At 42.0% G+C, this 14,378-nt stretch overlaps 1 protein-coding gene across 1 annotated transcript in view; it reads right to left on the bottom strand.

Annotated features, from left to right (window-relative positions):
- Positions 1-14,155, bottom strand: part of LOC137414181 (uncharacterized) — a 23,669-nt gene extending 9,514 nt beyond the window's left edge. Inside the window, exons 1-4 of the mRNA XM_078768816.1 lie at positions 13,876-14,155; positions 7,766-8,043; positions 4,469-4,681; positions 2,506-2,632 (exon numbers count right to left, since the gene is read on the bottom strand). Coding sequence (XP_078624942.1) covers positions 2,506-2,610 — 105 coding nt within the window. The 5' untranslated portion in view covers positions 2,611-2,632; positions 4,469-4,681; positions 7,766-8,043; positions 13,876-14,155. The remainder of the gene's footprint in view (positions 1-2,505; positions 2,633-4,468; positions 4,682-7,765; positions 8,044-13,875) is intronic.
- Between the last annotated feature and the right edge of the window lie 223 nt (positions 14,156-14,378).

The raw sequence follows: 14,378 nt of genomic DNA, 5'->3' as shown, positions 1-14,378 counted from the left end.
TTTGAATTACGTGGTGGTGAGGTGTTTTAAATTACATGGGGGTGAGGTGTTTTGAATTACGTGGTGGTGAGGTGTTTTAAATTACTTGGTGGTGAGGTGTTTTACATTAGGTGGTGGTGAGGTGTTTTAAATTACATGGGGGTGAGGTGTTTTAAATTACATGGGGGTGAGGTGTTTTGAATTACATGGTGGTGAGGTGTTTTAAATTTTGTGGTGGAGGTGTTTTAAATTATGTGGTGGTGAGGTGTTTAAAATTATGTGGTGGTGAGGAATTACATGGGGGTGAGGTGTTTTGAATTACGTGGTGGTGAGGTGTTTTAAATTATGTGGTGGTGAGGTGTTTTAAATTAGGCGGTGGTGAGGTGTTTTAAATTAGGTGGTGGTGAGGAATTACATGGGGGTGAGGTGTTTTGAATTACGTGGTGGTGAGGTGTTTTAAATTACGTGGTGGTAAGGTGTTTTGAATTACGTGGTGGTGAGGTGTTTTGAATTACTTGGTGGTGAGGTGTTTTAAATTACATGGTGGTGGGGTGTTTTGAATCACGTGGTCATGAGGTGTTTTAAATCGCGTTGTGGTGAGGTGTTTTGAATTACGTGGTGGTGAGGTGTTTTTAATTATGTAGTGGTGACGTGTTTTAAATTACATGGGGGTGAGGTGTTTTAAATTACATGGGGGTGAGGTGTTTTAAATTACTTGGTGGTGAGGTGTTTTAAATTACGTGGTGGCGGGGTGTTTTAATTTAGGTGGTGGTGAGGTGTTTTCATTTACGTCGGAGTGAGGTGTTTTGAATTACATGGGGTGAGGTGTTTTAAATTACATGCGGGTGAGGTGTTTTGAATAATGTGGTGAGGTGTTTTAAATTACTTGGTGGTGAGGTGTTTTAAATTAGGTGGTGGTGAGGTGTTTTGAATTACGTGGTGGTGAGGTGTTTTGAATTACTTGGTGGTGAGGTGTTTTAAATTACATGGTGGTGGGGTGTTTTGAATCACGTGGTCATGAGGTGTTTTAAATCACGTTGTGGTGAGGTGTTTTGAATTACGTGGTGGTGAGGTGTTTTTAATTATGTAGTGGTGACGTGTTTTAAATTACATGGGGGTGAGGTGTTTTAAATTACATGGGGGTGAGGTGTTTTAAATTACTTGGTGGTGAGGTGTTTTAAATTACTTGGTGGCGGGGTGTTTTAATTTAGGTGGTGGTGAGGTGTTTTGATTTACGTCGGAGTGAGGTGTTTTGAATTACATGGGGTGAGGTGTTTTAAATTACATGCGGGTGAGGTGTTTTGAATAATGTGGTGAGGTGTTTTAAATTACTTGGTGGTGAGGTGTTTTAAATTAGGTGGTGGTGAGGTGTTTTGAATTACATGGGGGTGAGGTGTTTTGAATTATGTGGTGGTGAGGTGTTTTGAATTATGTGGTGGTGAGGTGTTTTAAATTATGTGGTGGTGAGGTGTTTTAAATTATGTGGTGTTGAGGTGTTTTAAATTAGGTGGTGGTGAGGAATTACATGGGAGTGAGGTGTTTTGAATTACTTGGGGTTGAGGTGTTTTAAATTACATTGGGGTTAGGTGTTTTGAATTATGTGGTGGTGAGGTTTTTAATTAGGTGGTGGTGAGGAATTACATGGTGGTGAGGTGTTTTAAATTATGTGGTGGTGAGTTGTTTTAAATTATGTGGTGGTGAGGAATTACGTGGGGGTGAGGTGTTTTGAATTATCTGGTGGTGAGGTGTTTTAAATTACATGGTGGGTGAGGTGTTTTGAATTACGTGGTGGTGAGTTGTTTTAAATTACGTGGTGGTGAGGTGTTTTGAATTATGTGGTGGTGAGGTGTTTTAAATTACGTGGTCGTGAGGTGTTTTGAATTATGTGGTGGTGAGGTGTTTTAAATTATGTGGTGGTGAGGTGTTTTAAATTATGTGGTGGTGAGGTGTTTTTAATTAGGTGGTGGTGAGGAATTACATGGTGGTGAGGTGTTTTAAATTATGTGGTGGTGAGTTGTTTTAAATTATGTGGTGGTGAGGAATTATGTGGAGGTGAGGTGTTTTGAATTACGTGGTGGTGAGGTGTTTTGAATTACGTGGTGGTGAGGTGTTTTGAATTACGTGGTGGTGAGGTGTTTTGAATTACGTGGTGGTGAGGTGTTTTGAATTACGTGATGGTGAGGTGTTTTGAATTACGTGGTGGTGAGGTGTAATCGTCCCAAACTTCTAGTCTGCACCTACCCCTCCCGTATGTACGTGCTGAGGGGTTCCTTTTTGAATTTTACATATTTTTTTAACCTAAGCATTGAACCTAAATTGTTTATAAAAATGTAATATCACAAACACTACAAATAAATTTGTGCAAAATAATTGTTTGTGTTATGATTGGTGTAAATCATGAACACAGCAACTCAGGTACAGTCATTAGCCTCAGCTAAAATAAGCCCGTTCCTCAGTGACGACGCGGAGCCAAGCTAGTATATATATATATGCAGTATATGTATTTGATCATTTACTCCGACTCACCTCAGCCCCGCTTTCTGGGCATGGCCCACAGACTTCGTTGCTGTGTGTGTTCATGATGGCGGTTTTGACATATGGGAAGTCCAAGTACGACATTGGCAGGGCCATGTGAAATGTCAGCCGATGGCACCTGTTAAGCGAGAACCGTATGAAGATCAGTCAGAGAGTAAAGTACTGTACCTTGAGAACAGGGATGCAAGAGGACATGGTACAGTCATTGTGAGGAATAACAATCCAGGTGACGTTAAATGTAGAAGGTAATGGGCACAGTGGAACTCGGTAGGAGAAGCACGATACTAAAGTGGAAAAGAGAACCCAGGCATGGCAAGAAGCTCCACATTCTAACCAGAGCAACTTACAACTGGATCACATGGAATTCCTTCTTGTCGAAGATCGACAGGTCGTTCAAGGTTTAAACCTGGGTTGGCCTGTTTGACGTTTTCATCTGAACCCAAGACTCATAATGCTGGGATCCCATGCAAATTTAAATCCCATATAGTAGTCGTACGTGGATTTGTCCAGTGTCTACTCGTGTCGTTGTAAATCAGATAAAAGTATATTCTGTCCTTATGCCTTTGTCCAATATGTGATGTTGGTCCAAGTTCCAGAATGAGCTTTAGATGCTTTTGAAATATAATGACGAACAAACCCTTAACTCAAGACTAAGATTGCCAGGAGAGGACCTGCCCTCGAATCCTGTTCTGCCGTGCATTGATTATTAAATTATATTGCTATGTGAGAGTTAACCAATGACTGTATGTATTAGTTCGTCTTCATGGTGTTCTATACGATGGGTGAGGGAGGTTGCCTTCCAATTTCTGGATAGTTGGTTGTAGACATCACCCGCCCAGTGTGTTACTATCGTCCTGACTTAGGAGCGTTAAAGTGGTGCCCAGAACCATCTTACAGTCTCCGTGTCAGGATGGATGGTCTTACTTTCTGTCTCACTCAAACTACAGCTACCTGGCTAGCTTTAATCTTTCTCGCAAACAAACATCATCCACTTTTTATCATACACTTTTCTTCTCTTTTATTTAATTAAGGCCTGGCCTTGATGAGGGCTATACAGTCCGTGCCTGGAGCCAAGTTCTTCTTGGCTCCAGAAGGTGTATGGACATCTGGTGTTGTCCTCTATGTCATCCTCTGCTCTTTCATATGGGTGTCATCCTCTGAGGGTCATCCTCTGCTCTATCATCTGGGTGTCATCCTCTGAGGGTCATCCTCTGTGTCATCCTCTGCTCTATCATCTGGGTGTCATCCTCTGCTCTATCATCTGGGTGTCATCCTCTGAAGGTCATCCTCTGCTCTATCATATGGGTGTCATCCTCTGAGGGTCACCCTCTGTGTCATCCTCTGCTCTATCATATGGGTGTCATCCTCTGAGGGTCATCCTCTGTGTCATCCACAGCTCTATCATATGGGTGTCATCCTCTGAAGGTCATCCTCTGAAGGTCATCCTCTGCTCTATCATACGGGTGTCATCCTCTGAGGGTCACCCTCTGTGTCATCCTCTGCTCTATCATATGGGTGTCATCCTCTGAGGGTCATCCTCTGTGTCATCCTCTGCTCTATCATATGGGTGTCATCCTCTGAGGGTCATCCTCTGAGGGTCATCCTCTGTGTCATCCTCTGTGTCATCCTCTGCTCTAAACCTCTGGGTGTCAAGTGATGAAGCAGCACGTACCATTTTTTATATCTTTGCTATGACCTGGTCAGTGTTAGGGTTAGCCGACCTCCCAGATTCATGGAGTATACTCTAACCACAGCACTACTGAGTCTGGTAGTATGAAAGCATTGGTGTAATGAAAGTGACAGCTACAAAATGACATACAGAATGCCAATCCAAACCTCAGCAACTAAATTATCACTACCGCACATAAAAATGTTAAAGGATGCCCATCAATAAGAGGATAAAGAAAAAGCTCCTTTACTTTTACAAAACAGACCCCTGACAGGGTAAGCACACCTGTCATAGATGTAGACATCACCATGGCTGCCACCACTGCCGTGCCATTGCTCAGTGGTGTTGGCAGGTGTCTGGCACACAGTGGCACGTTCTTTTGCTGCACGGTGGAGGTGATGCAATTTGCGGCGTGAGGATGTGTCAGCAGAGTTAATGAGCAGCAGTGAAGGTGCAGGCAGGCCTTCCCGTGCCAGACTGCAGTGCAGCTCCGTGAGCCTTGCGTAAAATAAGGCAACCCAAATAGTTATTGCAACACTTATTTGGAAAAACAAATCCTCCAAATTACGTCATACAGCACCTCCACCTCCTGTAAGCCAGTCCAATATAACCCATGGCAGGACAAAGGCCTCCATTGTTGTTGGAGGGATTGGGTAGGTTGTTTTTTTTTTTTTCAAAATGTGCACTGTTAAAATTGACTGTTTTCTGATTGAATTAGAACTGGTCCTGCCGGTGAGGGCTAGTGTCCATTTGTGTCAGCAGCCAGGTAGAACAGGTTCTAATGGTCAGTTTCATGCTTTGACGACCTAATTGCAGTCCATGCCATTGACATCATGTGCTGCAACCATGATGTCATTGGAATAGTTTGGAAATTCTTGCCACACAAAGCCAAAGCTCTTGTTACTGTGAAGTGTTCAAAATAGATGAAAATAAGGATGTACGAGGGTCGTCGAAAAGGTTTTTTTTGTTTTTCGTATACAAGATCGAGGCTCGTGTAAGAGCTAACATTGATTACAAAAAGACAAACTGACGCATAAAACATATGATAAAGGGAGCGGGAGACAAGATGGGGAGAGAGGGAAGCACACAAGTACAACATTTGAGAGCAGCGACATCGGGAGATCTGTGGGAGGGAGAGGGCTTGGGAGAAGGAGGCGTGGGAAGGGGAGGGCGGGGTGGGAGAGGTAAAAAAAAAAAACACATGCACACTGCTAGGACTTCCAGGAAAGAAGTCGGTATTTCAAAAACGTGGATCTGGGGTGAATTAACGGGGGTAGAAAAGATCAAGGTTTTGGATGGGGGAAGATAAGAGATGGTGGTGAGCAGCTGTTTTAAAGAGCTGGAAGGAGGAGTGTGTGGTGAAAATGAAGAAGAAGAAGAGCCTTCGTAGGCGTCGGGCATATTGGATGCCTATTTAGGGGCAACCGCTCGGTGAGCGAGGGGGTCAGTATCTTGTCTACTGAATGAGTTATGCAGAGATGAGCGCTGGATCTGCGCTCGATCTTCTTGGTAAGAAATGACTGGGATTGATGACTCATGTTCAGAATACTTGGCTTTGCTTTATAATGCTTGATTAGTTTTGTCGGACTGATGATATTATTGCCTGTTGCGTAGGATGCCAAAGATCGATTTGAATAAAGCTTCGTATCTTGAAGTGAGGTCTGGAAGCTTTTTCATACAGAGTGGGATTGAAGAGAGTGTGGGAGTTTGTTCCAGAGGCGGGACAAAAGAGGCATGAAGGAGTGAAGGTGAATAGAGAGTCTTGATTTTAGAGAGATACTCAAAATAGTCCAAGCAATGACAAGTTCATAGTTATTTTTCAATATTCAAGTGGATATATAATTTGTAAGCAAATAGTTTTCTTGCTAATTATATGAGTCACTCCAAAAGTATGCCTCACAATGTTTTTACAACACTATATTTATCCTAAGGCATTTTTACTTGTGCAGTGTATAGGTACATCCTTCCCGCCTCATATGACGACATGGTATTCATCGAATACTTACCCTGCGCATTCAACTTGGTGCGAGCCAACTCTTCTGTTTTTGAACGGTTTTTTTCTTTGATCCAATATGGCTGCCAGACCACGAGCGCGATGACATCATATATTTATATCTTCTAATATAATTGTTGTGTCGATCATGCTCAAGAAATATCAAACTGATCTGACTAAGCGTTGTGCTTGTCAAATTATGACGTCATAATTAAGGCACCAATGACGTCATTGTTAACAACAATTATTCCCCATGCGGAGTTTTTTTTTTTTTTTTTTTTTTTTTTTTTTTTTTTTTTTTTTTTTTTTTTTTTTTTTTTTACAATGAGCCACGTTTCAATTTTTTTTCCATGTATTGCTTTCGGAGATATAGAGGTGCAACATTTTTCAGTTTTTCCAAAATGGTGCCTGTAACACGTGACTTATGACGTCATATTTAACATTAAAATATTATACAGCAGGAGGCGAGCCTCTTATGAAATTTTCGGCTCCATCGGACTAAAGGTTGCGGAGAAAAAAAAAAAAGAATACTGATCGGATTGAGCGTTATACTTGTCGAATTATGACGTCAGAATGAAGGCACCGATGACATCATTAACATATCTTATTCTCCATGGGGAGTACTTGACAATGAGCCATGTTTAATTTTTTTCCATTGAGCGGTTTCGGAGATATAGAGGTGCATCGTTTTTCCAAGATGGCGTCCATACCACGTGATTTAAGACGTCATAATTATGAATAACAAATTTCTATAGAAGGAGCCGCTCCTATGATGAAAATTTTGTGTCAATCAGACCAACGGTTGGTGTGAAAATGAATTTTAAAAATGGCGATGTACGTAGGTACGCCACACGTACGTACGCACCCGATTGCCTAACCCTGCTTTTCGTTCCGCGAGCACAGGGTAATGATTACATTGTCGGGAACATGTGTTGGTGCTGTACCAGTCGTCAAACATGGCTGCCCCTATGGATGCCCGTCAGAAACAATGTGCTGTTATTGAATTATTGGTGTGTGAGAAGGAGAGTATTGGAAATATCCATAAACGTCTACAGAGGCATCCGGGGACGATGACATCATCTCCAGTACAGTTGGTGGATGGACCAAGCGGATAACCTCCGCAGGAGTTGAACATGCCAGATATGCGTGACTGCTCTCACAGTGGCAGGTGACGATCAGTATGGAATGCCAATGTTGAAAAGGTGAACAACTGAGACTTTATTTCAACGGCACATCAGGGGCACGAACTCAAGGCCCGAAGGTCTCAAGGCAGCCATCTTAACCAGTAAGCCAACAACAGGCTAACGATTCGATGAAACATCCCCATTACAGCAAGTTGATCACCACGCACAACATTTTGCTTACGTTGCAGGTGAGGGATGGGCTGCACGGCAGGTGCCAAGAGATACAGGTGAAATTACGCAATCAGGTTAAGATAGTTGCACATAAATGGCTGCATTTTCCCAAAACAAAGCTGCGTTTCAAAACTCACAATTTGAGATAATAGCTGACTTCGGTTATAAAGGTCAAAGTGCTTTAAAATGCTTAGTCTTGGAAGTTTTATCTATTTGCAAACACACCCAACGCACCTTCTTGCTTGCTTCACTCAGAATGCTCAATTAGCAGAAAGGAGAGCAACCACACGAACACTCGCCCCGTCAGCCTCTGCTTGCTGCCAAGTCGGGCCCTCCATGCACATGGCTGGAGGTCCAGGTCCAGGTCCCCCAGGCTCCTCCATGGCCACACATGCCAGTAAAGCCAAGAGCGAAGAGGTGAGGAGAAGGAGAGACCCTTCCCCCCAACCCCCTCCTCTGAATTGAGGCCGCCCCATTATGGGGGTTGGCCACTTCCTCCTTTTGTGTCTTCTCTGGAAAAAAGATATCAGATAGGATTAGTAAAATGACCAAATTTGTAACTTATATTTGGCTCTTCTGTCGGGTAATACAAGAGCCTTTTGGCAAGATGGCCTAACCTCCAAGCATCTGGTCCAAGTTCAACTCAGTAAAATGGAGGCCTAGTATTTCAATGTCTGCGGGCGCTGTTTCATCATAAAACATGTTGTGCTCTAGTGGTGATTTAAGCAGGCTATCCTGACTGTATCCGTGGCTACAGAATAGCGTATGGTAGAGTATCTTTCATGAGAGTTGGGCCTTTGCGGTCAATACCTTAACCAGAATGTTCTACCTATGTGGATCCTTGAATGCCTCCGAGACTTAACTTTGAGCTTTTCACCGTTGATCAAATGGTTTCGATCAATCATGGGTGAACAAGACACGACTGCCTCCCCATACATTAAGGTTAATGTGGAATTCACTGAAGTTGAAGTGGCTGCTTGAGTTGAAGCATTTAAATGTCAAAAAAACAGAATTCCAAGATTTGATGGATATCGATCATTCCATTTTTCCACCCGAGAAATGTACCATTGAGTAGCAAATAAAGACTTGGTTATCTTTCATTATAATTTTTTTGCCGATGCTGAAAATGGTGGTGCACAAGAGGATAGGTGACTTGTACCATAATTAGATAGTGCTATTCACCCAACAACGACCTTTATCACCATCACCCTCCTAAACCCCACTCACCACCAGGGGCCAAAAAATCAAACAAGAAATGTGTTATCCATAGTACGATACTTGCGAAATACCTAAAATAAGCTGTTGACCTTTCAGCATATGTTGACATTTTGGCATATGTTGACCTTTTGGCATATGTTGCCCTACAAACTATTGGTGGTTGAATTTAAGGGTCAAGTATGCAAATCCTCTTCAAATTTCAAGTCAATCAGGTGAATATTGACAATTTTAGAAATCTGGCCTATGTTGACCTTTTGGCCTATGTTGACCTTTTGGCCTATGTTGATCTCAAAAATAATTGGTGTTTAAATTCAGTAAACTGATATGAAAATCCTATTCAAATTTCAAGTCAATCAGGTGAATATTGACAATTTTAGAAATCTGGCCTATGTTGACCTTTTGGCCTATGTTGACCTTTTGGCCTATGTTGACCTCAAAAATAATTGGTGTTTAAATTCAGTAAACTGATATGACAATCCTATTCAAATTTCAAGTCAATCGGATGAAAATTGAGGATTGTCCAAATTTGACAAAGTTGTTGACCTTTGGCCTATGTTGACCTTTTTAACCTCAAAATCAATAGGCTTCTTCCTTGTGACAACTCTACCATTTGGTGAAGTTTCGTTAAAGATTGTTTTAAAATTGTGACCTCTAGGCGATTGACATACAGACAAACAGACAGAATGAAAAATTACTCATAGAGCGACGCTTGGCAATCGAGAACAAAGCAGAATGGCACTCAGTAGAGCATCCTTTTGACCTCTTAAATAATTGGTGGTTGTATTCCGTGACCTGATATGCAAATCGCCTTCAAATTTTAAGTTAATCGGATGAAAATTGACAATTTTATGTTGAACTTTTGGCCTATGTTGGCCTCAAAAATAGTTGGTGGTTAGTTTCAGAAAGCTGATATGCAAATCCTCTTCAGATTTCAAGTCAATCGGATGAAAATTGTGGATTTTAGAAATTTGAGAAAAGTGGTTGACCTTTGGCTTATGTTGACCTTATGACCTATGTTGATCTCAAAATTAGTTGGTGGTTGAATTCAGTTAGCTGATATGATAATCATTTTTTCAAATTTCAAGTCAATCGGATGAAAATTGAGGATTTTAGAGATTTGAAGAAAAGTGGTTGACCTTTGGTCGATGTTGACCTTTTGACCTAAAAAAATTAATAAGATTCTGTCCAACCACCAACTCTGCCATTTGGTGAAGTTTCGTGAAGATCGGTTTTAAATTGTGACTTGTGGGCAAGTATAAGTGAGCGGACAGACAAACACACACATGTCCTTGTGCTTGCCCCACTATTCCCGTTGCCCAACTCCCACCACCCCCTCACCAAGTGTTGTAGACTTGGCATCCTGTTGAAAAAGCAGATTTGATATTTTAGGTTTTTTTTTTGTCTACTAAGTCGAGGCTCGTGTAAGAGCAAACACATATAACATTTAATAAAGGGAGCGGGAGACAAGAGGGGGAGAGAGGGAAGCACAACAGTAGATAACAGGGACATCGGGAGATCTGTGGAAGGGAGAGGGTTGGGACCGGGTACACGGGATAAAACGAGATGGACACCATGGAAATGGGTTCGGTTCGGGAAAGAAAACAGGAAATATGAAAAAGTTGGGTTTGGGATGTGTTAATGGGGGTAGAAAAGATCAGGGTTTTGGATGGGGGAAGATAAGAGATGGTGGTGAACAGCTGTTTTGAAGACCCGGAGGGAGGAATGGGATTGAAGAAACTTTAAGTGATCTGAGCATCAACTTTTTCGCAGCAAAGCTGGCTTAATTGGCTCATCACAGCTTATGCTAACTTTTATACAGAACTTCTGCAAGGTATCCTTTGCCATGGTGAAGAAGGGCAATTAAAAGGTTTCCAATGTAACATCATTCCATGAGGAGGATATGTCAAAAACAGACCCTCTCAACAACAAAGAACAAGTCGGCCATCTTCCCCATCAAAAGCGAAGCAGTGAAATTGATTGTTGGAGTAGATCTTAAGATTCGTCTATTCTCTTTTTCTGATCATCGATTCATTTGTCCTCTGCCCAGGTCATTCCACCCTGGACATGCTGCTTCTCTCTCCACAATGGATGGATACCCTTAATCCCAAACTATAGATCAATCGGTACTGCCTGGCATCATGTACTGCTTTCCAAATTGTTAGCAAATGTTATCCATCGTCCCTTCCTGGACCTGCTGTAACATTCCTTTGTGGTTTAACTTGGTGAAGGTATCCTTTGGTGAAGGTGAAGATGGCTGCCTCCTTCCACTGTGCTATTCTGTGAGGTCGTTCGGGTGGATGGCTCGCTCTTCTTAATTATCCTTCTTTGCGGAAGAAGAAGAGAGGAAATCTAGGAAGATGGAAAACTTGTGACAGAGTTGGGGCATTTATTTAGGGTACCGGTAAATACATTTTTCCCAATGACATCACCCACTCATCTTGGAACTCGTAATTTCGCAGAAATTGATATTCATAAACCAGCAAGTGCAGCCCAATGATCTCGATGATTGGGAGGAATATAATGTGACAAGTCATTGAACCAATCACAATGCTCTAAAGCCATCACGTGATTGCCATGTCATGTCAGCCTCCATTGTTAGGGTTGGTGTACATTCACCCTTTGATCTTTACTTTCTGTGTGTATTCTTTGAGCAATCTTTGTGAGCTTTAAACAACAAAATTCTTCAAGGACACCATTTGTTTTATTGCCAGTCGACAGTCGTACTTATATTGCCCCTTTAATGGCAGACGCATACATGGCAAGGACTTATCTGCAGTATGATGCCACTCACTGCGTCTAAAGGTCAGATGCAAAAAGAGCTGGGAAGGGGGGGGGGGGGGGGGGGGAGGAACTCGGTTGAAGTTCAGAATACCAATCCGGTTACAAAACCGAATCATCATGCCACAAAATGGAGAAGAAGAGTGGGAGACGGGGCTTGTGATGCCCCTGAGCCCGGCCCACTGTCCTCCCAAGTGGGATGAAGTCGATTTACTGATAGATCGGATTGATGTAGTGCTGATAGTGTGGAAGAGTATGCATGATGGGCCAAACGGCCAACTCCTGTGCCCGAGTTTGTTGTACTTGTGCAGTATATGCTTGTACACACGATATAATATTGGTTTCCAATACTGAAAATAGAAGTAACGTTTCGAGGATTCATGACGAAGCTTTTGAGCAAATAAGTTTGCAAATTTAGTCAAAATACTCTTCATTCCCCTCATCAGTGATGGTAAGATTGACGATTTAAGTGGTGTTCAATGAGTATTTACTTTTATGTGGAGATATTACCTCAACTAGAAAGCATCTGAAAATGCAAAACCATACGTATCCGTTTGTATTCAGTCATCTTCTTCTTCTTCTTCTTTCATATTCTCAAATACCAAAAACAGTTAAAAAAGAAAATGAAAATTGATGATTTTATGCAGCCATGACCTTTGACCTTTGATATAAAAAAACCACTCCATGCTGCCTTGACCTTTGACCTTTGATCTAAAAAAAAAACAATCCGCTTGTAGCTTTTGATTGGTGAACCAATTTAGTGACCCAATATGCAAATTCTTTGAATTTCAGGTCAATCGGATGAAAATTGATGATTTTATGTGATCCTGACCTTTGACATAATTATTAATTTGCCTTCTCCATATCTTCTTATTATAATAGAGCAAACGTATATGGTTCTGTCGTTATGTCGTTTTGTCGCTATGTTTATATGCGACTAAAATGTCTTCTTCTTCTTCTTCAAATAAAATTACCACCCTCTTAATTAACCCTCTTAATTGCGTTAAGACTGCTGAGACCCCTCAGATCTTTGACGACCCTTTAATTCCCCCAAGACCCTTCAGACCACCAAGACCCATAATACCCTGAAGACCTCCAAAGACCCAAAATACCCTTCAAGGCCCCGAGGCTCAAAAAGACCCTGAATACCCAAAAACCCAAAAGACCCAAAACACCCCGAAGGCCCAAAACATCCCGAAGACCCAAAACACCCCGAAGACCCAAAACACCCTTGAAGACCCAAAAACACCCCGAAGACCCAAAACACTCCGGAGACCCAAAACACCCCGAATACCCAAAAGAACCTGAAGACCAAAAAGACCCCAAAGACCCTTAAAGACCAAGAAGAACCAAAAGACCCTTAAGACCCAAAAGCCTCTGATGACCCAAAATACCATGAAGACCCAAAACACATCAAAGACCCAAAATGCCTTTAAAGGCCCAGAGGATCCAAAAGATCCTGAAGATCCAAATGGCCCTGAAGACCCAAAACACCATGAAGACCCAAAAGACACCGAAATAGTCAAAGATGCCTACCCCTCTGAAACGACGTGTGGTGAGGCGCGCGTAGCACGCTGAGTCACGCTAGTTATCATAATAAAGCTTTGGTGAAAATTTGATGACAAAACTCAAATGGTAAATTGAAATTTCAGGTCAATTGGATGAAAATTTGTGATTTTATGTGTTGCTGACCTTTGACCTTTTGACATAATTATTAATTTGCCTTCTCTGTGTTATCATAATAAAAATTTGGTGAAAATTTGATGACAAACCCCAAATGGGAAAAACGTTACAGGATGCACACACACACACACACACACACACACACACACACACACACACACACACACACACACACACACACACACACACACACAGTGATTGCAAAACCCCGTCTCCTGCTGCTGCGCAGGGGACGGGCTAATTACATCAAACCATGCAATGCCAATTAAAAGTCTTATAATAAATTAATAATTCAGCTTGCCTTGAACTCAATGCGAGGTTAGCCATCCATCTAATTATTACGTATGCAAATTATGAGCACGCCCCACAGTCACCCCAAATCCCACGCCGGTATGCCCTTCCCATATCTCGTCCCAAAACCTTTCTTTCTCTCCCATATTCTCCTTCACTGAACTTTTAATTTGTTTTTAACTCTTCTCATCTCCAACTCTATAACACACAAGGACAGCCAAGTTAAGTGCATGTTAGAAATCAAGTGCCTGTGTTGCCATGTGAGCTTTTCTGGGGAATTAGGGAAGTTAGGGAACTTATGGATAAAAACATGAACCGGATAATTAAACGATGCACGGCGAACTCTGCGCAACAAAACATAAGTGGATACTCACGGTTGAACAGCTTTTGTCTGAACTTTATAAGGTGAAAGTAACCTCAAAGCTTCACGCAGTGTAGGGGAATAAATACTGAATCCCACTCTTTAACCACGCCCCTTTCCCCGCCTCCTCGATTATCCACCATTCAGCATCTTATCCCAAATCCACGCCCCTTGATGCATGCTGATGTGATTGGTTGATATTTAGCTCCTCCTACTCTTCCGTTTGCTCTCTGCCCCACTTCTACTTTTGACTCTCCCTGACTTTTCCCTCCCATCTCCCTCGGTCGATTCTCACAATAACAAGCATCATGTGTAACGATTCATCGCTCGCTTCCTCCTCCCATCGTCCTGCGGACATTTTGATGAAACAAACAAGATGTAAAACCACATCGGTTTGAATCCTTTCTCTATTGACTTCAATCATTGTCGCCATTAAGTGATGATACAATAACTCAAAATATGACCATTCACATAATCGACCATTTGGGTTTTTTGGATACATGGTCGAGGCTCATG

The sequence above is a fragment of the Myxine glutinosa genome, unplaced genomic scaffold (assembly GCF_964187855.1).
Source record: "Myxine glutinosa unplaced genomic scaffold, kmMyxGlut1.1 SCAFFOLD_537, whole genome shotgun sequence".
NCBI classification, from domain to species: domain Eukaryota; kingdom Metazoa; phylum Chordata; class Myxini; order Myxiniformes; family Myxinidae; genus Myxine; species Myxine glutinosa.
Note: the sequence above shows the minus strand (reverse complement) of the source record. Positions and strands in the feature narration are given on the sequence as shown.